Raw genomic sequence first — 27,389 nt, 5'->3', positions numbered from 1 at the left:
GAAAGGCGAAGCACAACCACAGACTCGGCCTTGTCTCGACCTGGCAAATCCATCCTCGAACCCCAAAAAAGTGGTGGTCCGTCTCTAAAGAAATATTCATGGGTAAGATAGATCGAACGTTACCACCCTTAGTCGAAGGTGAATTTACTATTGCAGACGACAAGACCAAGGCCAATGTCTTTAATTGTAACTTTGCTTCTCAATCAAATCTAGACACAACAGGCGCCTCTCTTCCCTTGTTTACAACTAGAACTAACACGGCCATCGACTTCATCATCTGCTCCCCCTCTGAAGTTTATGAAATTTTGTGTAACCTTGATGTTAACTGATGATCTTTATTTGCATGTTCTTGCCCATGTGGGCTAAATGCAGCAAGTCCCATGATGGTATACTAAAGATGTAGTATCACAATTGAATAAACAATACATCTGCACCTATGCTATCACTATATCTAACATTTACATGACTCTTCCCTTTTCTTAAAACATGTGTATACGAACTCACAGAGTTTGTGTTGTACAAAGTTGTCTGTGGTTGTCATTATATATACAAAACTTTATATCGTGTATCTACATTGATAGCACTGATGAAAGAGTTGCGCATGTCATTGTATAAAGAACACTCTAATATAAAATGGACTTCTATACGGTTTGAGTTACAAAGTGTACAGAGTCTATTATTCGGAGTAGTCTGGTTGTATCTTCCCGCTTCAATTTGTAGGGGATGATCACTGATTCTTAATCTAGCACAAATCTATAAGGCTTCTGCCGACAGCATTTGCAGGATTTTTATCTGAAAATTTTCTAGGAATGTTGATATTACTAAGCAATTCGGGCTTGAGATGTGAATCTAAGGGGTCATCTCCGTTTAAGTCTGTTAAGGAACCTAGCCTGCTGTTAAAGTCCCCCCCCCATAATGACGTAACCTTTGGAAGAAAACAGTTACCTATTCTTTCTGCGCAGTGATTGACTCATCCATATGAAGCTATGGGGTGGTGCCTGGAGTCGCGCGAAGATGTGATACATATAACATTCCCCATACCGAAGGGTGGGTGGGTGGGTGGGCGAAAAAGAAAACTGCGCTCCTTTGTGCCTACCTCTTTTCCCTTGTCCCACTCCTTCTATCCCATGTTGACGTCTTCGACGGATTCCAGGCTTTGCGGATGAGTCCGTCAAACTGCATAGTGAATAGTCTATCTTCTCCTTATATGGGATTGGGTCTTCGCCTAATATGGCATCGCCAATCACAGCGCAGGAAAGATAGTGCTAAATCTTGCTTTAAAACATCAAAGATAGAGTCTTCCGCCCTTTTGTGAACTGTCGAATAGATGGGACTTATATAAACTATACATAGAAAAGCATCGTTGGATAAACCTAAGAGATTTTTTTATATGCGAACCCAGAGCAAGTCATTGCAATCAGAAGTGCACCGTTCTCTTTTGATGTACTTATCTATTTCTTGTCTAAAGTAAAATATTATACCTCCTGAGTTTCTTCTGGCCTTTTGTTGTTTCTGTCTAAGCGATGAGAAATGATAAAAATTAGGAAAGTCAACTTCTGATGATTCGTTACTCCAAGTTTCAATAAGGGCAAAGAGATCTAGTTTTTCTAAACTACTTCTAGAATTATCTACTTCAAGTTTTTTTTACCTAAACCGTGCACATTCCAAAATCCTATGTTCAATAAATCATTGGACATATCTTATAAACAATTCAGTATTTTATCCCTACCTTTACGACAATATTAGTATGTTTCCTTGCAAGTAATAGTTTGATCAACCTCTACATTAACTTTGATAACGGATGTATCTGACTACTCATGTCTTACTGTTATCCATCTCAATATTCCATAGTTGTTATTAAAACGCTTTTCATCATACCTTCAAGGGTGACCAGTTAGTAACGCATGTGCTCATAGTATCGCCAGTCTGGATACCTCTGAGCGAACTCCGGAGAAACCCACGGCCGTGGATCCCTCTGGGTCTCTGGATACCAGTCCATGTACATGTGTTCAAAGTTGGGGACGAATGGAGGGAACGGACGTAATTATGACGTCATCAACTTGATTGTATTGGCCGGACCCATGAAAAAAGGGTATTCTCATAATTTATGCATACAGTTTGTATATAAGTACCAAAGATACTCTAATTAACGTGAGATTTTATTTATGTAACAAAATAGCAGTAATATATCAAATAAACGCGAAAAAATACATTGTTAGAACCGAAATTAGCGATTTCTGGGCAAAACTGCCTGTCAACAAACGGTTGCCATGGCAACACAAAAAATGGAAAATTTGTCAAACTTCATGAAATTGTTGCCAACAATATTATACAAAAACTCTCTAAATTTGATGGATCTAGCATAAGCCGTTCTGGCTTTATAGGACATTAATAAAGTTGGCGCAGGCCTCAAAAGCCATCTGAATAGGGTTAATGCGTGTCTAATCAGACAAAGGATCTCTGCTAATAGCCCTATCCGAGGCTGCAAACGTATAAGTGCTTATTTACACCTGAGTGGAGTGGAAAGAAGAGTTCTTAGGTGCCTTTCTTTTGCCATGCTACTAGTAGGTAAAACTCCCCCAAGGCATTTATCAAACTAAGAATAACAATTGGAGAGGAAAAAACTAAGCTCAGTGTTGGGGAGGGAAAACTTAACACGGTTAGCCCCCAATTAGGCCATGTTGTTTTAACTATAAAAATTCTATACTCTGGATGGGACGAGAGCTTGCAAAATAAAGATAGCCTGGCAAACAAAATGTTGCCTTTTCTCATATAATCTTAGTGGTCAGGAAGGTTTAACAAAGAACTTAACACACAAGTATGCTTTATAGAATAATGAAAATTTGTCATTTTTGTTCTTTGTCTTATTCTCCGTGAACTTTGGAATTTGAATCGTCCTCCTATGACGAAAGGAAACGTTTTCCGATTTTTTTTTCCTTTTTTGATTCATGATATGTGTCCTGATCCTGACAGTATACAGCTGCTTTTGACGATCTAAGAGTATAATCGAATATGTTGTGGGTGGTTGGATCTATGCGCGCGCGGTTGTCACCCATATAATCAAATTAACATGGCCCTGTGTACACATTTTCCCAGTCCGAAGAATACCTGAAATTTCAATGGATTTTAGGTAATCTCGAGAAAAGAGATGGGTTACACATTGCTATCTTTAGGATTCAACTATCATTATAATGGTGCTGTTACACAAGGTTGTTGTTTCCAGAAGAATGACGTGTTATTTTTAAAGACAGATTTAAATCCACAAGTCTCAGGGAGTGGGAACTAAGCTAGCCTCTCTCTGTCTTAGTTAATAGGAGTTGTCACACAGGGTGCAGTAGTCGTGCCACTATAGAAATGATGGCGAACCGTCAGCTTGTGTTCCTATTCTCTTCCATGCTTCTGGTAGTCTTTTCCCCGACCGTTACAGAAATGTTAGAACAAGACCTTGCCGACTTGGACAGTTTTATACAATCCCTCATGGCTTGCGAGAGTAAACCAACCGTTGGCCTGTCCATTTCAGTCGTTAAAAACGGAGACGTGGTCTTTTCTAAGGGGTACGGCAAGCGGGACTTGAACCAGGGTCTCCCGGTCGACAACAAGACTATCTTCGGCCTCGGGTCCATTTCCAAATCCTTCACGGCGACTCTCTTGGCGAGCGTTCTCGCTGAGAGAGATGACGTCACATGGGACACGCCGTTAGTCGACATACTGGGGCGCGATTTCAGTTTTCAAGACGAATTTCTGACGAAGAAGACAACTCTGCGCGACGTTCTTTCCCACAGGACCGGACTGCAGAGGTTTTCGTTACAGTTGTTACAGTACGGGATGGACATAGACAGGGCGGAGTTCGCAAGGTACTTGTTATGATTTCTATTTAGGTCTCAGCGAGTAAGTAAAAGCAAATAAAATTGCTCATACCACCGACATTCAACATTTCCATATTCCATTGAACCGATATCGCTGTTAGAAAAAATCAACAAAGACGTAAAAAATTCAACTTGTAAGACTCTGGGATTTGGACGTTAAGGAAATGCATGAATTAATTTCATACCTGAAGCTAAACCACTACTCTGTTTATTTAAGACTGTCGAGGGCATTCATTAAGTGCTTAGAAAAACCCTGTGGCAAAATTGTCATAAATCCCTAATGACAGCTTGAAAAAGTTTCAAATTTGTCGAATACGCGAAACGCAACTTGAAGTGCACCATGGGTCATTTGTTATGATACATATTATATATGAAGACCTATTATCATCTATCATGATGTGTGTCTTTGTCAAGAAAAATAATGTAGTTTAGGTATGTTTATCCCGATGTCTAAATTACATGGTATTTCTAGACCAAGCCTTTGGTCCCTTTCATAACTTGTAAACGCCACTAAATTTACAGAGGTAATTTGCATGCAAGACTAGTTTCATATACTTTTTTTTGAAAATTCCAACAGTTTTGTCCGTAAGAAAGTTTGATCTTTGTAGAGAGCTATGGCGATGAGCTTACGGTAGCAGACAGTCTGAAAGAAGTTGTGTAGGATTCGCGCCCCCTAGCGACTTTCATTAAACCTACAGGGATTGATCTTGTTTGAGACTTGGTTGCGTTTTTTTGTTACCGTCAGGAGGGTTCGCCACTTCTCCCAGGTCCATCCCTTCCGCACGGTTTTCTCCTACAACAACTTCCTCTACACCCTGGCGGGGCACGTCGCCGAAAGGCTTGCCGGGAAACCATTCGAACAGCTGTTACGGGAAAGGATCCTCCTCCCTCTGGGTATGAATGACACCACGTTTCTCGCGGATGCGCTTGAGGAAGGTGACTTCTCGAATTCTGCCCAGTGCTACCTGACCTACAACAAGAATGGATCTTCCCTCACCCTCGATCGAGAAGCCTTCAGGTTTGTGCTTTGATTTGTTTTTATATGTTTATACCAGTGTCCAAGTGACCATCCCTTAACACTCAGTTAAAAGAATGGACTATTTTCTTTTTTTCTACGTATGTAGTGTCCAGTTTGTTCAACTGTGTGAGTGCATGTGTGTGTGTGTGTGTGTGTGGGAGGGGGGTCTGTGTGTATGCGTGTGTGCTTATGGTGTTTGCGTGTCTGTTTTAATGTGTGTCACTGTGTGTGTGTGCGTTTGTGGTGTGTATGTGTGTGTGTGTCTTTTTTTGGCGACGCCTCAGTGGCGACGCTTGAAAGTATAGTGTGCTACAGTTTGTAAGGGATTCCCAGAATTGGACTGGCATGTGAGGAATTTGTAGTCAGCGCGTGCGTAGCTGCATCATGCTAGTCTGCATTCTTCCGTTCCCCAAAGGGAATACCCAAGCACCCGAGTGTCTAGGAGAGTGCCAGGGGAAGATTAGTAGAAAACATCTGGATAACTTCCTTTATGAATACAGCCAGGCAAATGTTCAATTTAATACATATAAACCATAACTCCGTCACCATGGCATGTTCAGAAGCAGGATGTGACCAAAAATGTTAAAAAGAAGTGACAGTGTTTGTTGGAGAGAGGCAGAAAGGTAGGACAGAGCCCTATTGTCTTTAACGTCAAAGGAGTCGGGACAGGCATTCCAAGATGTTTGGAAGAGATCAAAGTTGCTGGATAAATGGGAGGTTCTACAGCCCATCCATCAAGTACCTAGTTAGGATCTTGTTAGCACTTGAAAGGCTGTAAACAGAGCAAGAGGAAAGGCGAATACTAAAACACACCAACAACAGCGAATGTATAATTCAGTATATATAAACCACAACTCCGTTGCCATGGCCATCTAGAGGGTACAGCGCCGGGCCCTGCGCATCATCACCCCCGGAGGAAGACGCAGTGCTCAGTGTGCCCGACTTGCCCACACTGAAAGTCAGACGAGAGGAGGCAGCGGTACAGCTGGTTGAACGCATGCTCAAGGAAGACCACCCCCTGCATGACATGGTTCCACCCACAAGAACAGGGGCCACGGGACTCACACTTAGAAACTCTAGGACAATCAGTTTACCAAAAGCCCGTACTAAGAGATTCAGTAAGTCATTCCTCCATAGCGCCATCCGTCTATACAACAAGAAGGTTACACAGTAGTGCCATCAACACTTGTTTTAGCCATTACCTGTACTGCTTGTAACTCGGTACCGTTTTCCAATAAGGTGATTTTAATCTATATGTATGCTATGCACATGTTAACTGGAATCTACAAGTCGTTGTTCGTATGCAGCTATTGTTATTATGTGTTTTGTGTGACTATGGTAAGCATGACGTGTGTAATAAGGTCAAAATTCTTGAGAATGTGTGTTTGCCCGCGAGCACCTTAAAAAATAAAACATTGACATTGACATTGACAATGGCAATGCATTTTCATTACCAACTTTATGTCTGTGTGCTCGTGTGTGTGCGTGTGTCTGTCTGATAGTGTGTTCGTATGTGTGCGTGTGTCTGTCTGACAGTTTGTTTTCGGAATGCAATATAAATGTATTTGATTTTGGAAGAGAATGCCGTTAATTTAAAAAGATTATGCTAATAATTTGCATAGTCAATCAAAAAGATGAAACGAGAAAATTACAAAAGCTCTAAATATTCCATAGATGTATGACGTCTCAGAATTCTCGTTTACCCAGTCAATGGGCTCTTACCGCCTGAGGAGATATCAAATTCTTACGTCTTTGATAGCTCACCGCTTGTTAATGCTAAATTTGTAACTAAGTCTTTGTTATTTTTCACGAAGAGAAAACATTGTTTTTGTTGATGATTTCCTCTTCTTCTTTATTAATCTTCAAATTATGCCATCACACAAGTAGAGCTTAGAATTGCAGCGTGCATGTATTAGCTGTTCAAATAAGCACAGAGTATTAGCTGTTTCAGGAAATATGAATATAAGCTGTTACAGTAAATATGAACAGTTATAGGTTTGTGGTATGAAAACCTGTATTCATTTCCGTAAATAAAGGTTTGTGATAGCATTACTTGTAACCAATAGCCTGGGTACAGTCCGGATAGTAGTTAGCTCCTATGTGTTCGTCTATGCTATCTTCAACAGCAGAGAAGCTATGTAACAGTTGTATAGTGTATAATGGATGTTGGAGCTAGAAGCGACTGTATATAGTATATAATGAACGCCGGAACGGGCTACTTTCCGTAAAGTACCCATGCTATGTAATTACAGGTTTATGATAGCAAAACTTGTGATCATATATGGCCTCCTTCGGTCAATATTGACCATAGTAAAATCCTTATTGATATCATCCCTACAGCGTGGACTGTGGCTAATTTAAACAGTCCTTTACGAGAATGACAGTCTCTGCCACATAGGGCACATCTGTAAGCTGACTCAGGTCTGTTGCAGAGTTCTTTTCGCAGGGTCCACTTTTCTTCTGCCATGCGCACCAGTCTGATTTCCCCTGATTGGCAAATGAATGGGAGGACAAAATCCTGAATTTTTTCGAATATGTTGCCTTTCTATAGCTAGTATTGATGTTAATTTATTTAAACCCTCAGAATCCTGAAGCTGCACGCTCCCCTTGGAGGTGTGGCGTCTAACGCGGTGGACATGGCGCGGTACATGCAGCTCCACCTGAACGGAGGGAAGGGACCGGACGGACGGACCATGGTGCCTGATGATCTATTCAGAGAGTTACACACGGTACAGTTCTTCAAGCCGTACGAGCCAAACAAGGAACTCTACCGGCCACAGTACCCGGTTGGAGCAAGAAACATCGGAGAAGCACTCGGTCTGGAAGTTGCTGATTACAGAGGTAAAAATTAATGCATGTTACGTTTTAGAATTTGTTATGTCCCCGTGGCACAAGTGGTAACTCCGCTGCGTAGCCTATTAGATATATGGGCCGGATTTCAAATCTAGGGTTGGCCCAAGCTTGGATATCATGCATTGCATTGCATTCATTGTTTCAATGGTGAAGCAAAGACAGTGGGCCAGTTTAAGAGTGTGATTCAGGCATAAGCCGCCAAACATTTAAGTAAAAGAAACCAAAACATCTACCGAGATTTAGAGGAATAGGGGTAACACGGCATACTGTTGCGAAGCCACAGTGCACAGTCACCACTAGCTACATGAAAAAGTATAATGCTTTACATCAATTGAGAATGATTCTTTTTATGCTACTGATAGACACATTTCTATCACTTCTATCAAATTCTATCACTTCGCCCCAAGTGCACTTTACGTATCGTTTCCCCAATATACACAATGTTCGGTTGTCACTTACTTAATATATAAATCGTTTTGATGCTACATTTGTCTTAATTTTGGAACTACAGGAATGGCAAAGTACATATGTAGTAGGTGTAAGGGGGTTAGTCTGCATTCTCCGATTACCTTACTTTTCTGTTGATTTTCATGATAGTGTTGGAAATGCTGCACAAGAATTACTTTTTTATATTGTGCATTTTCCAAGTGCAATCTTCCTGATCTTTGCTTTGATTTATATGATTTATGGCCATACTGATTTGATTATATGTTTATAACTGCATTAAGTACACATACATCTACAATCAGTTCGCCATGGCAAAACGAAAGCAAAACGCATTGGCGGAGGTATTAACAACAAGAATCCTTTCTCATGAAGTTAATCTAATCTTATCTTTATTTCAGGGTACAGAAGGGTGTATTATTTTGGACTTTCCGCGGGCTTTACGTCTCTGATGTCGTTATTTCCGGACCAATCAGGGGGTGTGTTCACCGTTTTGAATGGCCCAGAGTTTCCACTGAGCGTTTACATGGACGTCCACAGCACCCTACACTATCGTGTTGCAGACATGTTACTCGGTAAGTCCATTGCCTTTTACAACGTTAACGCATGCAACCTGCTTTAGTATACAAGGTGGCATCGACGCGGCAAAAACAACAAGAAGAAGTCTGACAATGAAATAAAATTGTCATACCGAAAACCATGTCAATTTGTCAATCCGTTCGCGAGTTATTCCCCTAGAAAGAAATTCCTGCCAATCGGTATACTGATGGGCTTGTCTTTGAGGCGTCGCCAAAAACGGAATGTAGAAGTACAATCTCATTCATTTTTCGATTGTTTCTATCTTAAGTTTTTTTTGTCTTTCGCCGCGCTTCCGCGGCGAAAGGCAATCAGACCGATATTAGATTTCTGTCCGTCTGTCCGTCCGTCCGTCCGTCCGGGTCGACCATGCCATACCGTGCTAGCGAGATATTCTACCCTGCAGATTCGACGGTATGTAACGTTATGACATACGTATCGGCCTACCATGAATGTGCTGCTTGGTTTGCGGTCCATGCCATATCGTGCTAGCGAGATATTCTACCCTGCAGATTCGACGGTATGTAACGTTATGACATACGTATCGGCCTACCATGAATGTGCTGCTTGGTTTCTGTATGGCTTATAAGCAGGAATTTGCAGAGACGGATGTGAACGGTGAGGATTTCTTCGTAAGATTGTATACAATTTATAAACTAACATGTTCGCTGTTTGGTTATAATAAAACAGACCTTGTAGAGAACAGTTTGACATGTCATTTACTTTGTTTTATGGAAAATCACCGCTACAAAATCTAGAATTGTGTAAGATGCGTGCGCCGCATCTGACATGGTGTGGGAGGGGGGCGTATTCGGAAATTTCTTACTCTAAGAAATTTCAGGCTATTTTCGTGTAACAAACTTCTTTCAGCAAAATAGTAGCCCTCGGATGCGTTAAAAATAGAATTACCCACATTTAATTTATAATTTCGAAAGGGAAGATTCTGACCGAGCTCGACGGAGTGAGTCTGACGCGTGACGTCACGACTCCGTCAAGTAAAAGCATAATTGCGTTACTAAAAGAAACGAAACGTTCCATTAAACATACCACGGACCTGTTTTAGTTTAAAATATCTACCTTTCACATGATCTTGCCATTAAAAAAAATATTTCCATTACTGTATATGCCATGTTAATATTTTATGTTCAGTTGTTTATGGTGACAATACTTTGTTTGTTCTTGCAGAAATTCAGGACACATCTACTGATAAATTTGATTACTACAGTGCACTTTCATAAAACCCTGTTGTACTGTAACAGAGCCGTTCTTAACAGCGAAACAATCCGAATAAAGTTAACATCATTCATGCAGTTGTGTTATTATACAGTTCTAGTAAAATATACTCTGTGAGAACCACTACCTTACTAAACAGTTATATAACCTAGCACTTGACCAAACTGTGCCAGAGCTGCCAACGTTGCAGACTTGGCACCCACGCTTGACCAAACTATGCCAAACAATTTTACCTACACAATATAAGTAAGCGAAAGACTAGCTTTTTTCAGAAGCTCTTGTTTGCTTGTTTATGATTCTGATTTACCTGGGCATCATTCACTCATAGACTTCCTCCATAATTCTATATATGACCACAATCCTTGGAATAATTGTAAATGAACATTTTACAACTGCTGTAGTAGCAAAGTATCATGCACTTTACAATATCACCTTGAGACCATGTCTAACAAAGAAATAAACAATAAACAAGAACAGAAACAACAAAAACAAGATTATCTAATAAAGTATGCATTTGCAGGTTTGGAGCCATGGCTGAACACTACCACCGCCTGTAGCTTCCCACAACCCTGGGTTACATCCAGCTCCTCGGTTACATACAACGCTGACGACACTGATGACACCATGCCTTCCGCATATTCTCTCGACTTCCCACGAGACAAACGAGACTACGAGGGCACGTTCGGTAACCCCATATTCGGTAACCTTACCATTCGGCTCAACTCAACAGATGGAACTTTACGTTTTAAACATGGTCTGATTGGCCATGGGATAATCCTTCCACTAGCGACAACTTCTGGCAACAGGGTACTGCTCAATGGGCCCATAAGGCTATTGGCGCCCGTTGCTGCTTATTTTGAGGAAACGCAAGGGGGCGCCATTAACCGTCTGGTGATACCAGTCACCTCTGCAGAGCCTTCCGTTGTGTTTGAAAGAGGCCTGAAACTTACGGATGTAGACGAGCTACCAACAGCTGGGGGATGTACTGTCTCTGGTGCTGAAGCTACTGTCTATGATATGTGGCCCTATGATCTGCAGCTTGGGGTTGCGTTTATAGTTTTTGCCTTCAAATTCATTTAGTCTGTGACACGTAATCCTTTTGAGCGAAATGCGGGTAATAATAATATACATTTCATAGAAAACCATGTACAAACAAAATCACAACATCACTTTCATAAAATTTTGATTTCAGGTCGCAAACCTGTAAAATTCCCATCACTGCTTTCCATCATACATCACTCACTTAGCATTATGGTAAACAAAATGGCGGCCCACATAGAATTACTAAACTAATACATTTTTTTGCTATCGTAACCTTGTTACTATTTGTTTATACCACATAACTGGTAAGGTTTAGACACAATAAATGCTTTTCGTATATACCAAATAACAATATTCATTATGCTATCAAAGATATACGAATCATTTGTCGCAGATTAAATGCAGAAATGGGAAGGTACATTTGCCACAAAATGACCCGTGGCCGCATGTTGTTGAACACCAAGGTCACTTAAAATGGGTTATTGAAAAAAGCTAATAAATGCTCAACTTCATTCAGTTGATCGAAATAAATTAGAATTGCATGTATATCTAGAACATATGCCATACTCAAATATTATGGTATACCTGCTTAGCTTGAGCATTTACTGCGTGTATCTTACTTGCAAGCCTTACGAAATATTTTGTACTTTTGTTTGTCAATTTGTATCTTTATTGATTCGCACACCAAAAAATATTACATTGTACAAAACACAAAAGCGATGGATAAAAACAAGAGCAGGAGGAAGAGAAAGACACGCTTAACTTATATACTTAGTCCTTATTCATAATAAAATGTATACATTAGATAACTTATCAATATAATAATGATAATCAAGTGATTAATCGTATGAATTAAGAAGAAATGATTAAGTAGAATAGTATATGATGAATATTGCAATAGAGAAAAAAATCAAATATTAAAGTTAATAGTATGCATTAAGTAAAAGAAACTAGAAAGTATATTATTGTCTTGTGGATTTTTATCAAACTAGTCATAGTGCCCTTTTTAACGATAGAAAAGATTAGATAGAAATTGTAATGGAGTGGGAAAGATCACTCCATATCGATACACATTTATATCTATTCTATCAGTAATTTTTGCCAGAGAAGGTATTTATAGAGGGCTTTGTTGTGTTTATCGACTTTCTTTTACAATTTTCAACATTCGCCAAACGAAAAACATTTCTTTTCGTTCTTTGATCAACGTACACAGCGTGTATAAAGCTTGTCGGCCTACCTTTTGATTGTAATTTGCGTAATATGACAGTCATAAAAGTATCGTCTGCAGCAAAGTGAGTCAATTTTGCAACATCACACAGTCATTAGACTTGGTGTTTTTAAATGTCCTACCAACGGCACTGTATTCGCTGTACTTTATAAAATTTATGTTTCTTCTTAGTACATCATATCACTTACGTAAAATTATGTATTCCGTAACATTCATATCAGTAAGTAAGCACTCTCTGTATTTTTTATTGTTGTTTAGATAAATCAACAAAATAAATCGAGTTCCACTCGTTTAATGAACACAAGGCTCTTTGCTCTTTAATTTCAAACATTTATCAATATTGACAAATTGTAAGGACCTAAAACAAAGACTTGATTGGTCTTTTTTTTTCGAAAATGGTACTAGCTACCACAATTTAAGGGTATACTGATTACCCGCCGACCATACTCAAGGGCACGCTGGCCGAATTTATAGGTTGACTGGAGCTCGCTAAAATTTAGTATCGCGTAAAATGTCACACCTAGGTCGACACATGTCTATTGTGGGATCTTTTATAATATTTAAGTGAAGTGTACGTGTTCATGACTTGGGATTTGACTCCTGGGTGCCTTGAGCATATTTAACTTTTGTATTTGCGAGATGCACTAGTTTAGAATCATTTTGTATATGCCCGAACATGAATTTTTTTCTTACAGTGCAGTTACTTGGAAGGGTACATTTTGTAAGAGTTCGTTATTGCAATGGGAGACGGGAGGGGGGCAAATTTGGCCATTCCATTTACTTTGCAAGATGATTTTTGAGTAGTTCATCTATGGGTAGAATTTTGGATGATTTATTTCTGCAATGGAACGGTCTTTTATAGCATGGAGAGGGAGAGGGAGTGAAATTTGCTGCATATGCTCACAAATCATTGCAAAAAATTGAGAATGGAAATTCGTTTGTGACTGTTGTCGGATGCTGCTCTTTTTCTTCTGAGACGCGAACCACCACCGCTGCCCAGAAGTCTTTATTGTTTTCATTGAAAAAGGCAACGGAAACGAAGGAGCGAGTCTTGAATTAATCATATATACGTTGAAGGCGCCCTTTCACTCTGCCCGTTCCTAAGTACACTTTTTTTACTAGACTATTTCGTTACGAACGCAAACCTGGAAGCAGTGGGGGTTCGCATATTTTGCACTGTAACAATAGGGCAGACGTCACATTGGAGTTGTGCATGTGTACTGGCTGAAATGGCTGTGATATCATTTTTCACAAATAATTTCACGGCTCTTTTCATAAATTTGCAAAACATGCTACAATGGTGCACCAAAGCTGTGTGAGTTCTTCTTCTTGAGTGATCCCAAATTAACAACAAAAACAAACAAACAATATGACCCCGGGGTCCATTAGAGGCAAAGTAGGGGTACTGGCTAATGCTAGGGTCATATTTCCCACCCGGGCACCCGGCCCGCCTTTTTTAGGAAACGAAGATTTATTATTTATATCAATAAATATTCAAACTTTGCGCTGTGAAAAACTGTTTAATACGTTGGAGACTTTATTAGAAAGTTTTGTGTTGTCATTTGTGTTGTCTTTTTACCTCCATGAAGATGGAGGTGTTGTTACAAATTTGACTTTTTATTTGCCAAACCTGCCGGCCGGGCCCCACATTCGGACTATGAACAGAGCCAGATTGCGCGTTCCACTGAGGGGATTGTACGGGGGAGGAAAGAGTACAGAGTATTTTATGTTTCAGTGCGCGGGTGTTGGCAGGTTGGAATTTGTACTTTACTCACCTGGCTGCCACCCTTTCAGTAAACTGTCCGTTAGGGTATTGTTTATAACTGATAGTGAGGTGGGCGTTATTCCTCCTTTCGGGTAGAAAGGTCGTTGAGTATTTGTGCAACGCTGTTAAATCACTGGTATTAACTTAAGGGTCACTCGAAGGCGGGCCTGTATATGCCTTTGTTAGTGTATGGGCTCCACACGATCAAAATGGGGTCGCACCAACGCTCTTAAGCAAGTAGCAGGACAACGATCTAACCGCTAAGCCAATATATTATGGTCACAGATGAAACTTAAAAGTAATAAAAATGGTTTACACAACATTTTCTCAAATTCCAATGATAAGCTATTATTGATTTTGTGTCACGAGGGATAGACAAAAACAACCTGCGCACCTTATCGTTAAAAGATATTGTTACACACACACACATCAGCCGACACGGAGTTACTTATATCGAAAGTACACATCTCACTTTTTAATAACTAGATAGAACTATAACACATCGAAGTGTGGCGTGCAGGTTTCGCTGCAAACAAAGCAATTTTGATGGTATTTTTCAAATTGTACTTACGACCCCCAACCCCAAAACCAGTGACCGCACGGCCACATTTAATCTCCAAGCAGATCTTGCGTGGTAAAAGATAGTATCGTAAATTGGGGAAGGAGTATGGCCGGCAGTTTAAGTCCACATTGTCGTATGCCATGGTGTGATTTTAAAGTCGTAGAATTCTCAGACAGGTTTTGAGAGAACCAACAGCTAAAAATGATCGAATGTGAGAGTTTTATAACAAAGCTGTTTATTAGTGTACCACATATGCACGAGTATCTCGAAAATATAGTTTATGTTCGTGTAACTATGTATTTCTATCCAATAAGCCTGATCAAAACTATCACAAAATATCTCCGTATGAAATATGTTTCAAGTCAAGCCAAGAAAATTATATATTTTGCACCTAGATTTGCTCGCACTACTTTAGAGCCCGAAGTGTAAACGACACGTTGAATCCAGTCCAGTCCGGCGTGAGGTACAAAAATGGAGCTACCTAAACAATTGGGCACTTTCTCAGTGACTTCGGATGGATTCTTTAATGACGATCGAAACCTGAGGTCCTACAAACCAGTGGCCGATCGCGGACGTCTTGATCTCGACAAGGGTTATGATGCAAAGTTCGTGGACTACAAAGACGAAGAAGACGACGGCGATTTGGACAACATTTTGAAATGGATTAAAAGTCAGGACCCAAAGTAAGTATTGGATCGTCATTGTTATGCGGCATCAACCTTTAGAGGTTTTCTAAAGAAAGATAATGCATTAAGGGCGGATCAGTCATTGCAATCTTAGGTAAACACCCATAGCCAAAACGTAATCTGGGTAAGTACAAGGGTATTGCATTCGTTAAACAACATGGATCCGACGTGCACCGAACACTGGGTAAGATTTGAATAGTGCCAAAAATGGTCTAAAATCTGTACCGGTTGACTAACCCTAAGAAATTGTGGCGTAGGGTACTTAGGATACCATTTGCCTGTTAGCTCTGCGTGGTACCAAAACTGAACATCCAACATTTTGGGTTCTGAGGTATGTCACGAAGTTGGCTTTTTAGTTATAACATCCTAATGCTACAACGTGCCGTATGACGAGTCCGCAGGTGTATATTCTTGACGACCGTTTGCTTCTACCAAAGTCGTGCTTAAAATGACTGACGTTTTTCTTTCACATGGATTTTTGTTGAGTGACAGTGTGTCCATTGACAAGTTTTTGCTTTAGAGTTTCATCAAGATGGCGTTGTATAGCACATCGGTGGGGTGTTCAGATCAAAGTTCAAAGGCGCAGAATCTAATTTCAAAGTTCAAGCCCACCGATATGGTCAGGGCGACGTTGTATCGTTGGAAAAAGCACTTAACATGACATTACGTCACTTCATTAGAGTGAAAATGAGAACCATAAATTAGCATACGGACCTCCCTCGGATAGGACATTAAATGTAGGTCAGGTGTCTTAGGCGTAGGTGGCGCCACACATCTAACCTCTACCAGGCTATTGACTCTATTTGTCCAATTTCTACAATTAGACCACCGATCCGCGGAGCCTGGTAGAGGCTACCACACATCGAGCACGTTAAAGAATCGCCCACGATTATGGAAAAGAGTAAGAGTCCTTCCCAGTGAGAGTCAAATACATCTGTCTGGATATGCTGCTTGTATACGTACTTTTCAATACAAACCTGTTTACTAGGTAAGCAATACAGACATAACAAACTGATTAATAGGCAAAATTGATTAAAAGTAAGGTACACTTTCATCTCCGGAATGATTCATAACACAAGTAAACAATATTTTGTGTAGAAGTAATTTTTTTAGAAGCTAACATGTCATTGAAATGTTTCAGCGTTTTGGCCGGTGTGGAATTCGTGACCAGGAGAGCTATCCTCACCAAGGTCATGCGCGGGCAGTGGTGGAAGTTGGCGGTGACGAAGTTCAATGGTATCTGGTACATCAGTACTACTGCAGTACACGAGCAGAAGACCGGGAAGCAGCCAAGCGCGGAGAAGCAGAAAGGGGACAAAAGGAAGCTCTACTGGGGTCACAAGTTCGAGCAGTACATGACAGGATGCGCAGGTGATTGCACACTACATAAACGGATGGAAGAATAACAATGTATTTAGAAACAAAAATATATACATTTCAGAAAACGAAAGTTAGATATGCGCATTGTTTGTCTTATTCATTCATTAATTCATATTGGGAACCGACTGGGTGGTCCTTTCAGTCAAGCACAGACTGACTGTTAAAGGAGCCCACTGTACAAAGCATATGAATAACATTGTAAAGTACCAAAATATAAATAGATGAAAACTAAACTAAAATTGATAATGACACTGGGTCAGTGACTGTTTAAAACTGCCGATTGATGACGATTACTTAAAGCCGGGATTCAACTGGTTGAAGATTGTGGAAACCAAGCTTTTACAGCTACTGCAGAATTACTCGGCGTCCATTCTACCCCATTTCGGCACGGATGGAATTGTTGGTCAAGGACTATCACTTGTGATAGTCCTTGATAAAGCTAGACGTGTCAGGAAAATAACGATAACAATTCCTATTGTCTTCTATTAGACAGCCCGGAGGGAGAACCGAACACCGTAGACCTGAATGAAGGGTTTTACACCGTGGTGAAATACAAGCTGAAATCCCACTCCCTCCTGTTCTCTGCTGAGGTGGACGCGATAGGGGAGACAGGGAGCTACGTGGAGTTCAAAACATTCGCGATCCCGCAAAAGAAGGATGTCGATCAAGAAGTTAACACGTAAGTGTCTTTTACTGACATAAACGAAAAACCCCGCACAAAAAAAAATTCGCAACAAATAAAAAATAAAAAATTTAGATGGAATAAAGTTATCATATGTGTTACATAATTTTGTACCTACGGTGTTCGGAGGAAGGAAAATGTCGGTTTGTGCAGAATCAACCATTGAATTAAGCGCTAGCTGGTATTGAACGTTAACCCTATCTAGACCGGGCTTTTTGGGGATTCCTGGGACGGGGGGGGGGCTCTTTTGACCCCCCCTTCGTAATTTCAAAACGGCTTGGGTTACGATCACCAAATTTGGAGGGGATGATGTACTAGTGAAGTTTTATACTTTCTGTAATTTTTGTATCGTTATGACGTATTATGACGTAATTATGACGTCATAATGTCATATTTTGGGCTAAATCATCTAAATATGAAATCTCCGCTATACTTACAGGTATTAAACAAAACGATGACTACAAAGGTTATATTCTTGGTGCCTAAGTCTGCCAAGTCTTTTCTTGCCAATGACGACGACACTGACGCCTATATGACGTCAGAAAATGACGTCATTTGTCCGCCATCTTGGATCGACAAGCTTGAATTTTCTAAAATACGATTTTTCCCACATATAACCTCAAAACACAATAGAAGTGGACTAAAAAGGTTCAAGTGATTGTGTTTCGTAAGAAAATAAAATATTTTGACGGTATTTGAGTAAAAATAACATGTATTTATCGTTGAAAATGTCATTGTCCGCCATCTTGGATTTTGACCCATGACGTCATCAAATTAGCATAAATTATCAATTTTTAATTAGAAATGTAACTTAAAATTACACAGGATGTTAATGATATAGATAAATAAGTTTGGTCTAGGAATAAAACCATTAAATTCCATAATTCAAACTGAAATTAGTAAATTTGGTAAAATATGCCTGTCAGAAACCCGTTGCCATGGCAACAGGAAAAATCACAAACTAAATTTTTTTTCGCAGAATTGTTGCCAACAATATTTTAGGAAAAGACACCAAGTTTCGTAGTCCTAGCATACGTCGTTCGGCAGTTATAGGACGTCAAAGTTGGCGCGGGCACTTTTAGCCCCCCCCCCCGGTCTAGGTAGGGTTAAAGAACAATGTTGTAATATAGAGTATTGGAGTTACTCTTCAAAACAGTTTTAAAATGCACATAAGCCAGTAGTCTTGAACAGATAAGGAATTAAAGAATGGCTACATACAATTCAGCAGATAGAGCTTTACAAGTCAGCTTGCAAAAATTATAAGGCATGACTGGCCATGGTCTGCCTGGAAGTGTGTCTCAGACACTGATTTGATCCAGATACAACTTGTTGTACAGTCCTACGGAGACCCAGTCTACACTGGTCTCTTTTGGACTACCAACTATATCACCATAAGCCATATTACTAAGTATCAAAGCTAGTTGGGCTGTGGGGAAGACAGTTACAAGTTGCAAAATATAAGTAGTTACTCCCGAGCTCTTGTGTGAAAACAAACTGTGAATACCTGAACTGTACTGCATTGGTTTTTATGCTTGCAGCAACTATCTGGGTGTTTTTCTTAAACATTTCTGGACAGGAATTTTGAAATCTTGATGTCAATTAATATGCAAATCTCTTCCTGTCGTCTGCTGTAATACCAAGCCATTGTTCTTGTAACGGGTGGAGAGTACTAGTAGAGATCTCCTGCTGAGTCTAATCTATTTCTGATGTTGGGAGGATGTGAGGATTCAATTAAGCCATTGACATCCTGATAGGAGATAGAATTTTATGGTTCTGTGCCCTGGGTCTAGAAGGATCTAGAAGCTTAAGATAATCCTCTTCAACTTGTAAAGACCCCCTCCCCCCACGCCATCAACAAGTAATTAAGCATCAACAATTAATTAACCAAGTCCTACACATCCCATTTTATGCTGTTGTCGTTGTTTTTGTTAGGAAGTTTAAGAACTGCTGGGTGCAGTCATACCTGGCGGGAGTGGACGAAATAGTTTTTGGTATCCGTCGTGACGACAAGGCCAAGGGCGTGGTCACAGAGTCCCAAACAAGGAAAATAACCGACGGAAAGGTTAGTCACGTTTTCTCTCTTTTTAATCTATTTTCTTTCATTTTATTTGATTATCTTATCTATAAATTTGCAGGTCAAAAACAAAAGCGTCATTTTGCTGACCTGTCCCTTCCTGTTTAGCCTTTGTAGGACATCTATAAGTTTAAGATTTTTATTAGTTTATGCAGTTCGACCGATACAGTATATATAGTTATGGGGGTCATTATGTAGTTATGGGGACCAATTTACCCTCAAACTGCTAAGAAAGTCACAGTGGTAGCACGTCTTCATTGCCTGGCTGCTTTAAGAATAGGAATTACGAAGCCCTTTGGGGATTGAAAGGAATGCTGAAACCGCACAAAAGCAAAACTCTTTGTTCATAATTTCATCATGTGTTGTTTATGATATCTATGAGAATGAGTTATCAGTGATTCCAATCGGGAAAGAAAAACTGTTAAATTCTGAATCCAAGTCGTTGGTTCACCCATTCATTTAATTATCTGACTATGCTTACTTTCATCCAACCCTCCCCGTTATTGTCACCATACAGGCAGAGTACGATAGTGACTGGAAGTCGTATGCAGACAGATGTGACAAATTTCTGTCTGAAGTAAAGGACTATGTGAAGGAAGACAATGCAAGGTAACACGAAAGTCACCCATTCATACAAAACTATCTATAGGTCTTGCCCTGACAATTATTGACGTCAATTAACCCTAGACCACCCATTTATACATTGTCAACCAGATAGAGAGACAAATTCAATTAATTTTGCTGTGTACATACGAGTGGTGATCAATAAGCTGGGCCTCGCCATTAAATAAGGTGCACACGTCAAATGGCGGGTCAAAATCTGACTTTTGAACAGAGCAAGTTGACTCGCACACCTCATGTCACTGCTCAATTGTCTATGCTGTTTTTCTTCTCTCTGGGGGAATTTAGTTTGTGTCTTCTCCAAAGTAATGATGAAAATGATTTTAAAAGGCTTTAAAAGTTGCCCCGAAATTTAAATTCTGCAATATTTTTTGCTGAGCTACAAAACCTATTGATGGCCCCCGTACTTTTTAAACAGGTGATAAATCAGCGCCTTCTGTTTTTTAATACTGTTTTTAACATACGTGTACTCTAATTTCAATAACATCATTTCACAAACATTATCAGCCATGTTCCAGTTTGTACAATATATAACTTATATGTAACTTTCATTGTGTCATACAGCATTGTCTACCTGTATCAACATGGACAGAAGCCATATAAAGAACCCAAGGCACGCCCCTTTCTGACTGTTCTGACTGCTGACGACGAGCAATGACACACATGTATTACTTTATTGTTGATGTCATCAAGATGTTTAACTTCATTTTAGAATATGATATCTCTTCAATTTTGACCAATGTTATTAATTCATGTAAAACATTAGGGGCTTTGCATTGGCATAATATTGTGATGACAAATAGATGTGTTTTATAATTTGCTCTGTCATTTTGTTATATTGTGCTTGATACCTGCAGAATCACCCTTTATCAGAAGTATTACAGGTAATCAATAGCAACAAAAAGTACATGAAACGATATAAGTTAAAATTTAAAGTTATCGAACGTAAACAAATGAAAAGATAAAGTAATGAGAAGTCAACAAAGTAATCAAAAGTAATCGAAAATATGAGTGGTAATCAAAAAGAAATAGCAAAAAACTATAAGTAATGGAAGTAATCAAAAATTAATTGTGATAACAGGGAGGAGATGCATTCAGAAGTAATGTTAAGTAATAGCTCTAGAAGTAATAAGAAATAATTGCCGATAAAATATGTTCTCAGAATAGAAGTAATCAGGAATGAAATAAATAACAAGCATTTCTAATAATGGTCATAAAAGTGCAATCATACGTTACATATTAAGTAAACAGAATTAATCGAATATCATAATAGCAGTAACACAAGTAATAGAAATGATGCAAATAAAAAAACTAATTAAGTATGTAATAGATGTAGTAAACTACTGAGCAGCGTAGTTGGCTTAATTCAAATCACATGTTAAGATTTCTGATGCTACAGAACTGGCAGGACAAAAGCTTATGAACAATAAAATCCAGTTTAATATTTCCATGGTCTGAGCTTTTCTATGTTGGTGGCAACTGTCGCCATGACAATTATATTTCCTTACTATAACTTTCATTAAACATGCAACAGATTATGAACGTTCATAAAGAAACATTTTTAAACTGAAGCAATATGTCAAATTTATTAGTACGGAGATATGCGACGGTATTACATATTGAAATACGAATGGCATTGTTTTCAGATGTATTTTTCGTATTACTAAGTATATGAATCAAAAACCGGTGGAATAGTTCGTCTTGCAGTCGTTAGGTCGTGAGTTCGATCCCCAACCGAGTCATACCAAATACAGTGGAAGCCAGTTAATTGCACCTCGGATAAACGCACACTTCGGGTAATTGCACGGAATCCCCGAATCCCAAACCGTCTCCCATCCACTACATTGTTAGTGACTTCGCTTATCTGCACGATGAAAAATCACCAACGCCGGATAATTGCACGAAAATTTGTCAAACATCGTCAACAAATTGCCTGAAAATGCGTGCTAAAAATCGTCAGACAGGGTATAGATAAGCCGAAAACGGCCTTTGTGAAGTCGCTATACTGACAACATGTATGAAATTGTTATTGGGATCAAAAGAAAGCGATATTGTTGGGTCGGCACCATGAAGAGATGCCCGCCCGCTAAAGGTCGTCAAAGCCCGCATTACGATTTGGCAGACAACTTGCTGTGACATACTCACTAAAAACTGTTCTCTATCTGTTCATTGTCTAATTACGTAATTAGGGTCGCGGGGAAATACTTATGTTCTTGACAGCCAGTCGCGGAAACAACACAGCGACTCGGGGCCTACAGACGGACATAACACTCGCCTTCGACAGTGCTTTAGTTTCGTGATCAGGAAGCTACATAACGTATACAGTAACTTACTTTTAGTTTCGATTTCAAGTGCATTGCAGTACGATGTTTCGTGAAGACATGTATATGACATCCGGAGCACAACAGGTACAGCACTACTATAACACTAAATAAGCTGTGCGTTGTACTACCTCCCATACCACCTCTCGGCCCCTCCGCCCGTGGTGATGCGGTCCAAATGACCAACTCCGCATTATCGCACACGCCGGATAATTGCACGGAATTCGTTGGCAAATTGAGTGTGCAATTAAGCGGCTTCCATTGTAGTTTTAAAATCATACATGCTGCTTTCTCTGCTTAGCACTTAACACTTATGAGAAGGAACGTGGGACTTAAACACACATCACTACCAGCGGACCAGCCCCCTTCTGAAGTGGCGTGCACAATTACAAATGTGTGGCCAAAGGGCTACAGAAATGGAGATGGGTGTCCCCTAAGCATCTGTTACAGATGCATGGGCAACTTTAACTTTATCTTGAATACCTAACCTTCCAGATAGCTATATCGTAGACTATCGACTTATTCAAACATCCAAGAATGTTTAAACACATGTTACGTCCAATACAAAGTCCTGCATTTAATGGGGGTATCTCACTGGACTGCGGCATGTTAGCATTCACCAGCTACCTGCGGAAACCGGAATCAAGGAATGCCAATGCACCACCTGAAATTGATTTTTTTAAAGCTAAAAACGCTTAAGTTGCAAAATGCAAACTAGCCACCAACTAGCAACTAGACGCCAGCGATCTCCCTCCGTCGGCATTAGAGAACTTTAGATCGTGTTGAAAATTGTGAATTAGCACTACCGCAAAAGCCAGAGTTGCTAGAAGTCTACGAAGGATGCTAGATTAGAGCTTTTCCCAGTATCTGTAACTTGTACTTTTATATCATTGATAACACCCATGACAAAAAGTTGTACCGGAAAGGCAGACAATAACGTCAACCGGCGGGGTAGCTATACACGGACGTTCTGAAAGCTACCGCTTTTGCCATGTGAACGAAAATTTTCATGAGCAACACTTGATGGCGTATCAGTGCGGTTCTAGTGAGGATTGCCAAGGGACGTTTTTGGCTCTTTACAATGTTGCTTCTTTTACCAGATTTGTGAAGGATTGCCATTGATGATTTTGAATAATGGCTATCGGGTCTCTTAGGTTCAAAATTAGGACCGAGCACACGTCCACATTTTAGGTAACACACAAGCAAGCGACCTATCACTGGTGCTGACCAAAATGAATACACACACAGACTCCTCCCTCATTATGCACAATTATACACAACACAAAAGTCCAACAATTTATGGCACTGAAGTTCTAGAATATTTTCCCAGTTTTATGACTATTTTTCCTAAATATATATCAAATATTATAGACAATTCCTTTGTCTGCTTGATAAAGAGTTGTATACATATGTATACATATACATGTATCGCCGCTGATGGATGTCGTGGAGCCCCTACGATCACTGTGGTTATGGGCCGTGAATGAGTGAGTGATACATATGTTGTTCATATCATTATCTTTCAGAATGAGGAATCAGTGACTCTAAAACCGGTAAATGAAAAATATTGGCGTAAGTCGTTGTTGACTCACTTCATCCTACTTCAATCCATTCATTGATTCATTCCTGCTCTTGTCTCTATACAGGAGAGTATGGTTGAGACTGGAAGAAATCGCGATCGGTCTGTCCGGATATGCCTGTTGTCTTCTCTGTCTGTTTGGGACTAGATTTGAAGACCACATTAACGAAACTAACAACATGAACACCGTCAAATATAATACGAGATCTCAAAAGAAGAAAAGAAATCTGCAGTTACGAACCACATTGTCAGAAACAACTACGTAATTGACTGGGAGGGGTTGGGGGCGTAAAAGATAGACAAGACAGCAGACGTATACAGAAACGGCCTGGATAAGGAAGTCCCATTCTTGTTATGAACCGGGCGCGGGACGAGGGGAGATACAACCACAGCCACAGTTTGGGCCCCAGGTGATCCATGTGTGGGCACAACAATAGGTTTCGTTGCAAACAAGGCAGTTCCGGTGGTCCTTCGAAACTGTCCTGACGACCTCTCTGAGACTAGTAACCGCGCGGTCACATCCGTCACAAACCGTCGTGCGATTTTAATGTCTTAGATTTTTCAAACAGGCTTCGTCTGAACCTACCACCGACAAGGCTCAAATACAACAGTTTCTGTAACAAAGCTGCTGGTTTATGAAGACTATTGAAACTCTGTTACATGTACATACAGGTATCGATACCGAAACCCAATGATCTCATTCCTATTCAAAGAGCCTGATCGAAACTATGAAAAATGTTGCTTTTTTTCAGTCCAGCCGACACACTGGCATTTCGCAGCATGAATTGTTTGCACTTTAATACTTTGTGCCCAAACTGTAAACGATACCCTGTAAGTGTTTCCGGTCTTACATTTAGTATACAGATATGAAGAAAGTTTACATTCGGCGCAATTACCTTTCGGGCGCCGTTTCAAAACTACAGACAACAAAAAGAAGTGGGCATTCAAGATTCCCTATAAGTAACCTTAACTAAAAGGGTTCTTCAGCGATGTGCGAAGCCTTTAGTACTAAAGGGCGACCTTTAGAAGATCCATTTTTATGTTAACGAGGGGTTTCCTGAAAAGTTCGTGGACTGGATAGACAAAGGAAGCTATATGGGCCATATTTTGAAATGTATTAAAGATGATAAAAGTAACAGCTAGGGGCAAGTAATGCGTCGTCATAGCTTGAGGTCGTTATATGCCATAGATATGAGAGGTTAGTGTATTTGCATTCATTTATTTATGTAGGCAACGGGAACGAACGAATGTATAGTCCACCAATATGCTACCACATCGCGCCATGGTATTTGCAATGTGACTATTTGTTTGTTTGTTTGTTTGTTTGTTTATTTTGAAACACCTGGGTAGCCTATTCAGTGCTAACACACTATTCTAAGCCTCCCCCCTTTGTTTTGTTCTTACACTGTGTATGACGTCACCCAAACAAACCCGTAGGCGGTGGCGGTCTGCAAATTACGTGCTGTAACTATAGGGTTGTCTGACCGGTTTCATCAGTATAACTAGGGCTGGGTATCGGTACAGCGTACCGGTACAAAACCGGTTTTTCTTATTGGACCGGTCCAGAAAAACCGGACCTGAAAAAATCAGGTGGACCGGATGTTGGACCGATTAGAAAATTAACAGATTATTTTATCAGGCATTCACACGTTTTGGCGCTTGCAGGTGGAAGAAAATAACAAGAGTGAAGTAGAGTAGAGTTTATAGTAATTTCTACCAAGTTTTACAGCCAATCGTACAGGTGCAGTTAGCGTTGTAGGATTTTAAAACGCCAGTGTCAATCTAATACTACACCAAACAGATTTCTTTGTAGTGAAGTGGACCATTGGTATGAGTCATACTGAATCAGGTCCAGGTTCAGGTCCAAACCTGGACCTGATCCTTTGGACCTGAACCGGACCTGGACCTGAATTTACTGTACCGGTACCCAGCCCTAAGTATAACCATGTACTTGTTTGAAAATGTGCAGGTCTTGGCACATTTTTTCGCTAAACGTTTGTTCGTCTTCGTCTTCTTAATACCCCCCTCATATGTAGCTAAATTACGAGGAGGCATGACTCTGACGGGAAGGGGGAACTCTGCCATTTCTTTGTCGGCATCAGGGTCATGCCTTCTCGTAATTTAGAGCTGGCAGACTCGTCGTCCGATCGATTTTCGGTATACATGTGAGGGGGGTATCAGCAATTCCTTGTGACCTCATCAGGGGCAAATTGGGGGGGGGGGGGGTCTGTGCCGCGGGATCTCCCCCGCCTATATTCTTTTGTTTGTATATGGATCCCAGACAATGGCATTGATTCTAACTCAAACAAGTAGTCAGGATTTTTGGCAAACCTTTGATAGACTAGATCACTGACTGGACGTCCCTCAGCCTACAGGAGAGGATAACCCTGGCTAGGGAGAGACGAACCTGGAGGCAACTCTCTATCTTCATGGCAACCTTGTCCCCCCAACGACCTGGAGGTCAAGGGACTAGGTAGGTAGGTAGGTTGATAGATTAGCCATGATGCAAGAGGCTCGGTGGACCGTGCTCAGTCGACATGGTACGAATATTGTGTAAATACCCATTGTGTAACCTATCGGTTCTGAGGTAGCGCTCTACCCGTGAAGTCACACTGACGCCACACCAATATATCGCAAGTAAAAACTGGAAAAAATAAACTTACAAAAAATGCTTTGACATTTTCTTGGTCAAGTTTTGATAATAAGCTATCAATTTTATGCCATATGGGGGATCAAAACAATTGTTACGCTATTGTTATACAAACCCACCGCGCCGGTCGACACGATGTTCCTTGAATCCAAACCAAAACATCTGACGTTTTACTACCTAGACAAAACTACAATACATCGAAGTATAAAGACTCATAGGTTTTGCTGCAAATAACGGAGTTCCGGTGGTCCTTCGAAACTTTCTTGGCGACCCCCGATGTCACTCAAACCGAGCGTAGTTCGGCCGTCGTGCGATTCTAATGTCCATGATTTTTCAAACAGGCTTTGACAGAACCAACCGTCGACAAGAATTAAAGGAAACAATTCCTGTTGCAAAGCTGCTGAATTGTGTATGACAGTATGAGATATGGTAGACTAAACTAAGAATATAGATATGTTTTCGTGCGACGACCGTACTACTAAAACTTGCCATAATGGGGTTTATGAAGATGATCGAAACTGTGTTACACGTATCGATCTGGAAACAGGGCCATAATGGGGTTTATGAAGACCATCGAAACTCTCTCCCATGCATTGATTTTGAAACACAAACAGACCATCGAAACTATTTTACACCTATCGACACCGAAACCTAATGATCTCATTTCTATTCAACAAGCCTGCTCGAAACTACAACTATATATTTCAAGTCTTGTCGATAATCTGGTATTTTTCATAAACACTTGTTCACACTTACTGTGCCAAAAGTGTAAAGGACACATTGATAGTGTGCATATAGTTCGGTATTTGG

At 40.2% G+C, this 27,389-nt stretch overlaps 3 protein-coding genes across 3 annotated transcripts; all 3 read left to right on the top strand.

The window, feature by feature from the left end:
* Positions 1-3,033: 3,033 nt before the first annotated feature.
* LOC118422949 (gigasin-6-like) lies at positions 3,034-6,058 on the top strand. Its single transcript, XM_035830836.1, has 3 exons — positions 3,034-3,854; positions 4,612-4,884; positions 5,761-6,058. Exons 1-3 carry the CDS (start codon positions 3,355-3,357, stop codon positions 6,056-6,058), a joined length of 1,071 nt encoding a protein of 356 aa, XP_035686729.1. The 5' UTR covers positions 3,034-3,354.
* Positions 6,059-7,300: 1,242 nt separating this feature from the next.
* Positions 7,301-11,761, top strand: LOC118422508. Its single transcript, XM_035830133.1, has 3 exons — positions 7,301-7,725; positions 8,583-8,756; positions 10,511-11,761. The coding sequence occupies exons 1-3, from the start codon at positions 7,521-7,523 to the stop codon at positions 11,068-11,070; spliced, it is 939 nt and encodes a 312-aa protein (XP_035686026.1). The 5' UTR covers positions 7,301-7,520; the 3' UTR covers positions 11,071-11,761.
* A 3,277-nt stretch (positions 11,762-15,038) lies between these two features.
* Positions 15,039-20,687, top strand: LOC118422948 (decapping and exoribonuclease protein-like). The gene is made up of 6 exons (XM_035830835.1): positions 15,039-15,269; positions 16,414-16,643; positions 17,142-17,331; positions 19,267-19,396; positions 19,926-20,017; positions 20,594-20,687. Exons 1-6 carry the CDS (start codon positions 15,058-15,060, stop codon positions 20,685-20,687), a joined length of 948 nt encoding a protein of 315 aa, XP_035686728.1. The 5' UTR covers positions 15,039-15,057.
* The last annotated feature ends 6,702 nt before the right edge of the window (positions 20,688-27,389 follow it).

This window comes from Branchiostoma floridae, chromosome 9 (genome assembly GCF_000003815.2).
Source record: "Branchiostoma floridae strain S238N-H82 chromosome 9, Bfl_VNyyK, whole genome shotgun sequence".
NCBI lineage: Eukaryota > Metazoa > Chordata > Leptocardii > Amphioxiformes > Branchiostomatidae > Branchiostoma > Branchiostoma floridae.
Note: the sequence above shows the minus strand (reverse complement) of the source record. Positions and strands in the feature narration are given on the sequence as shown.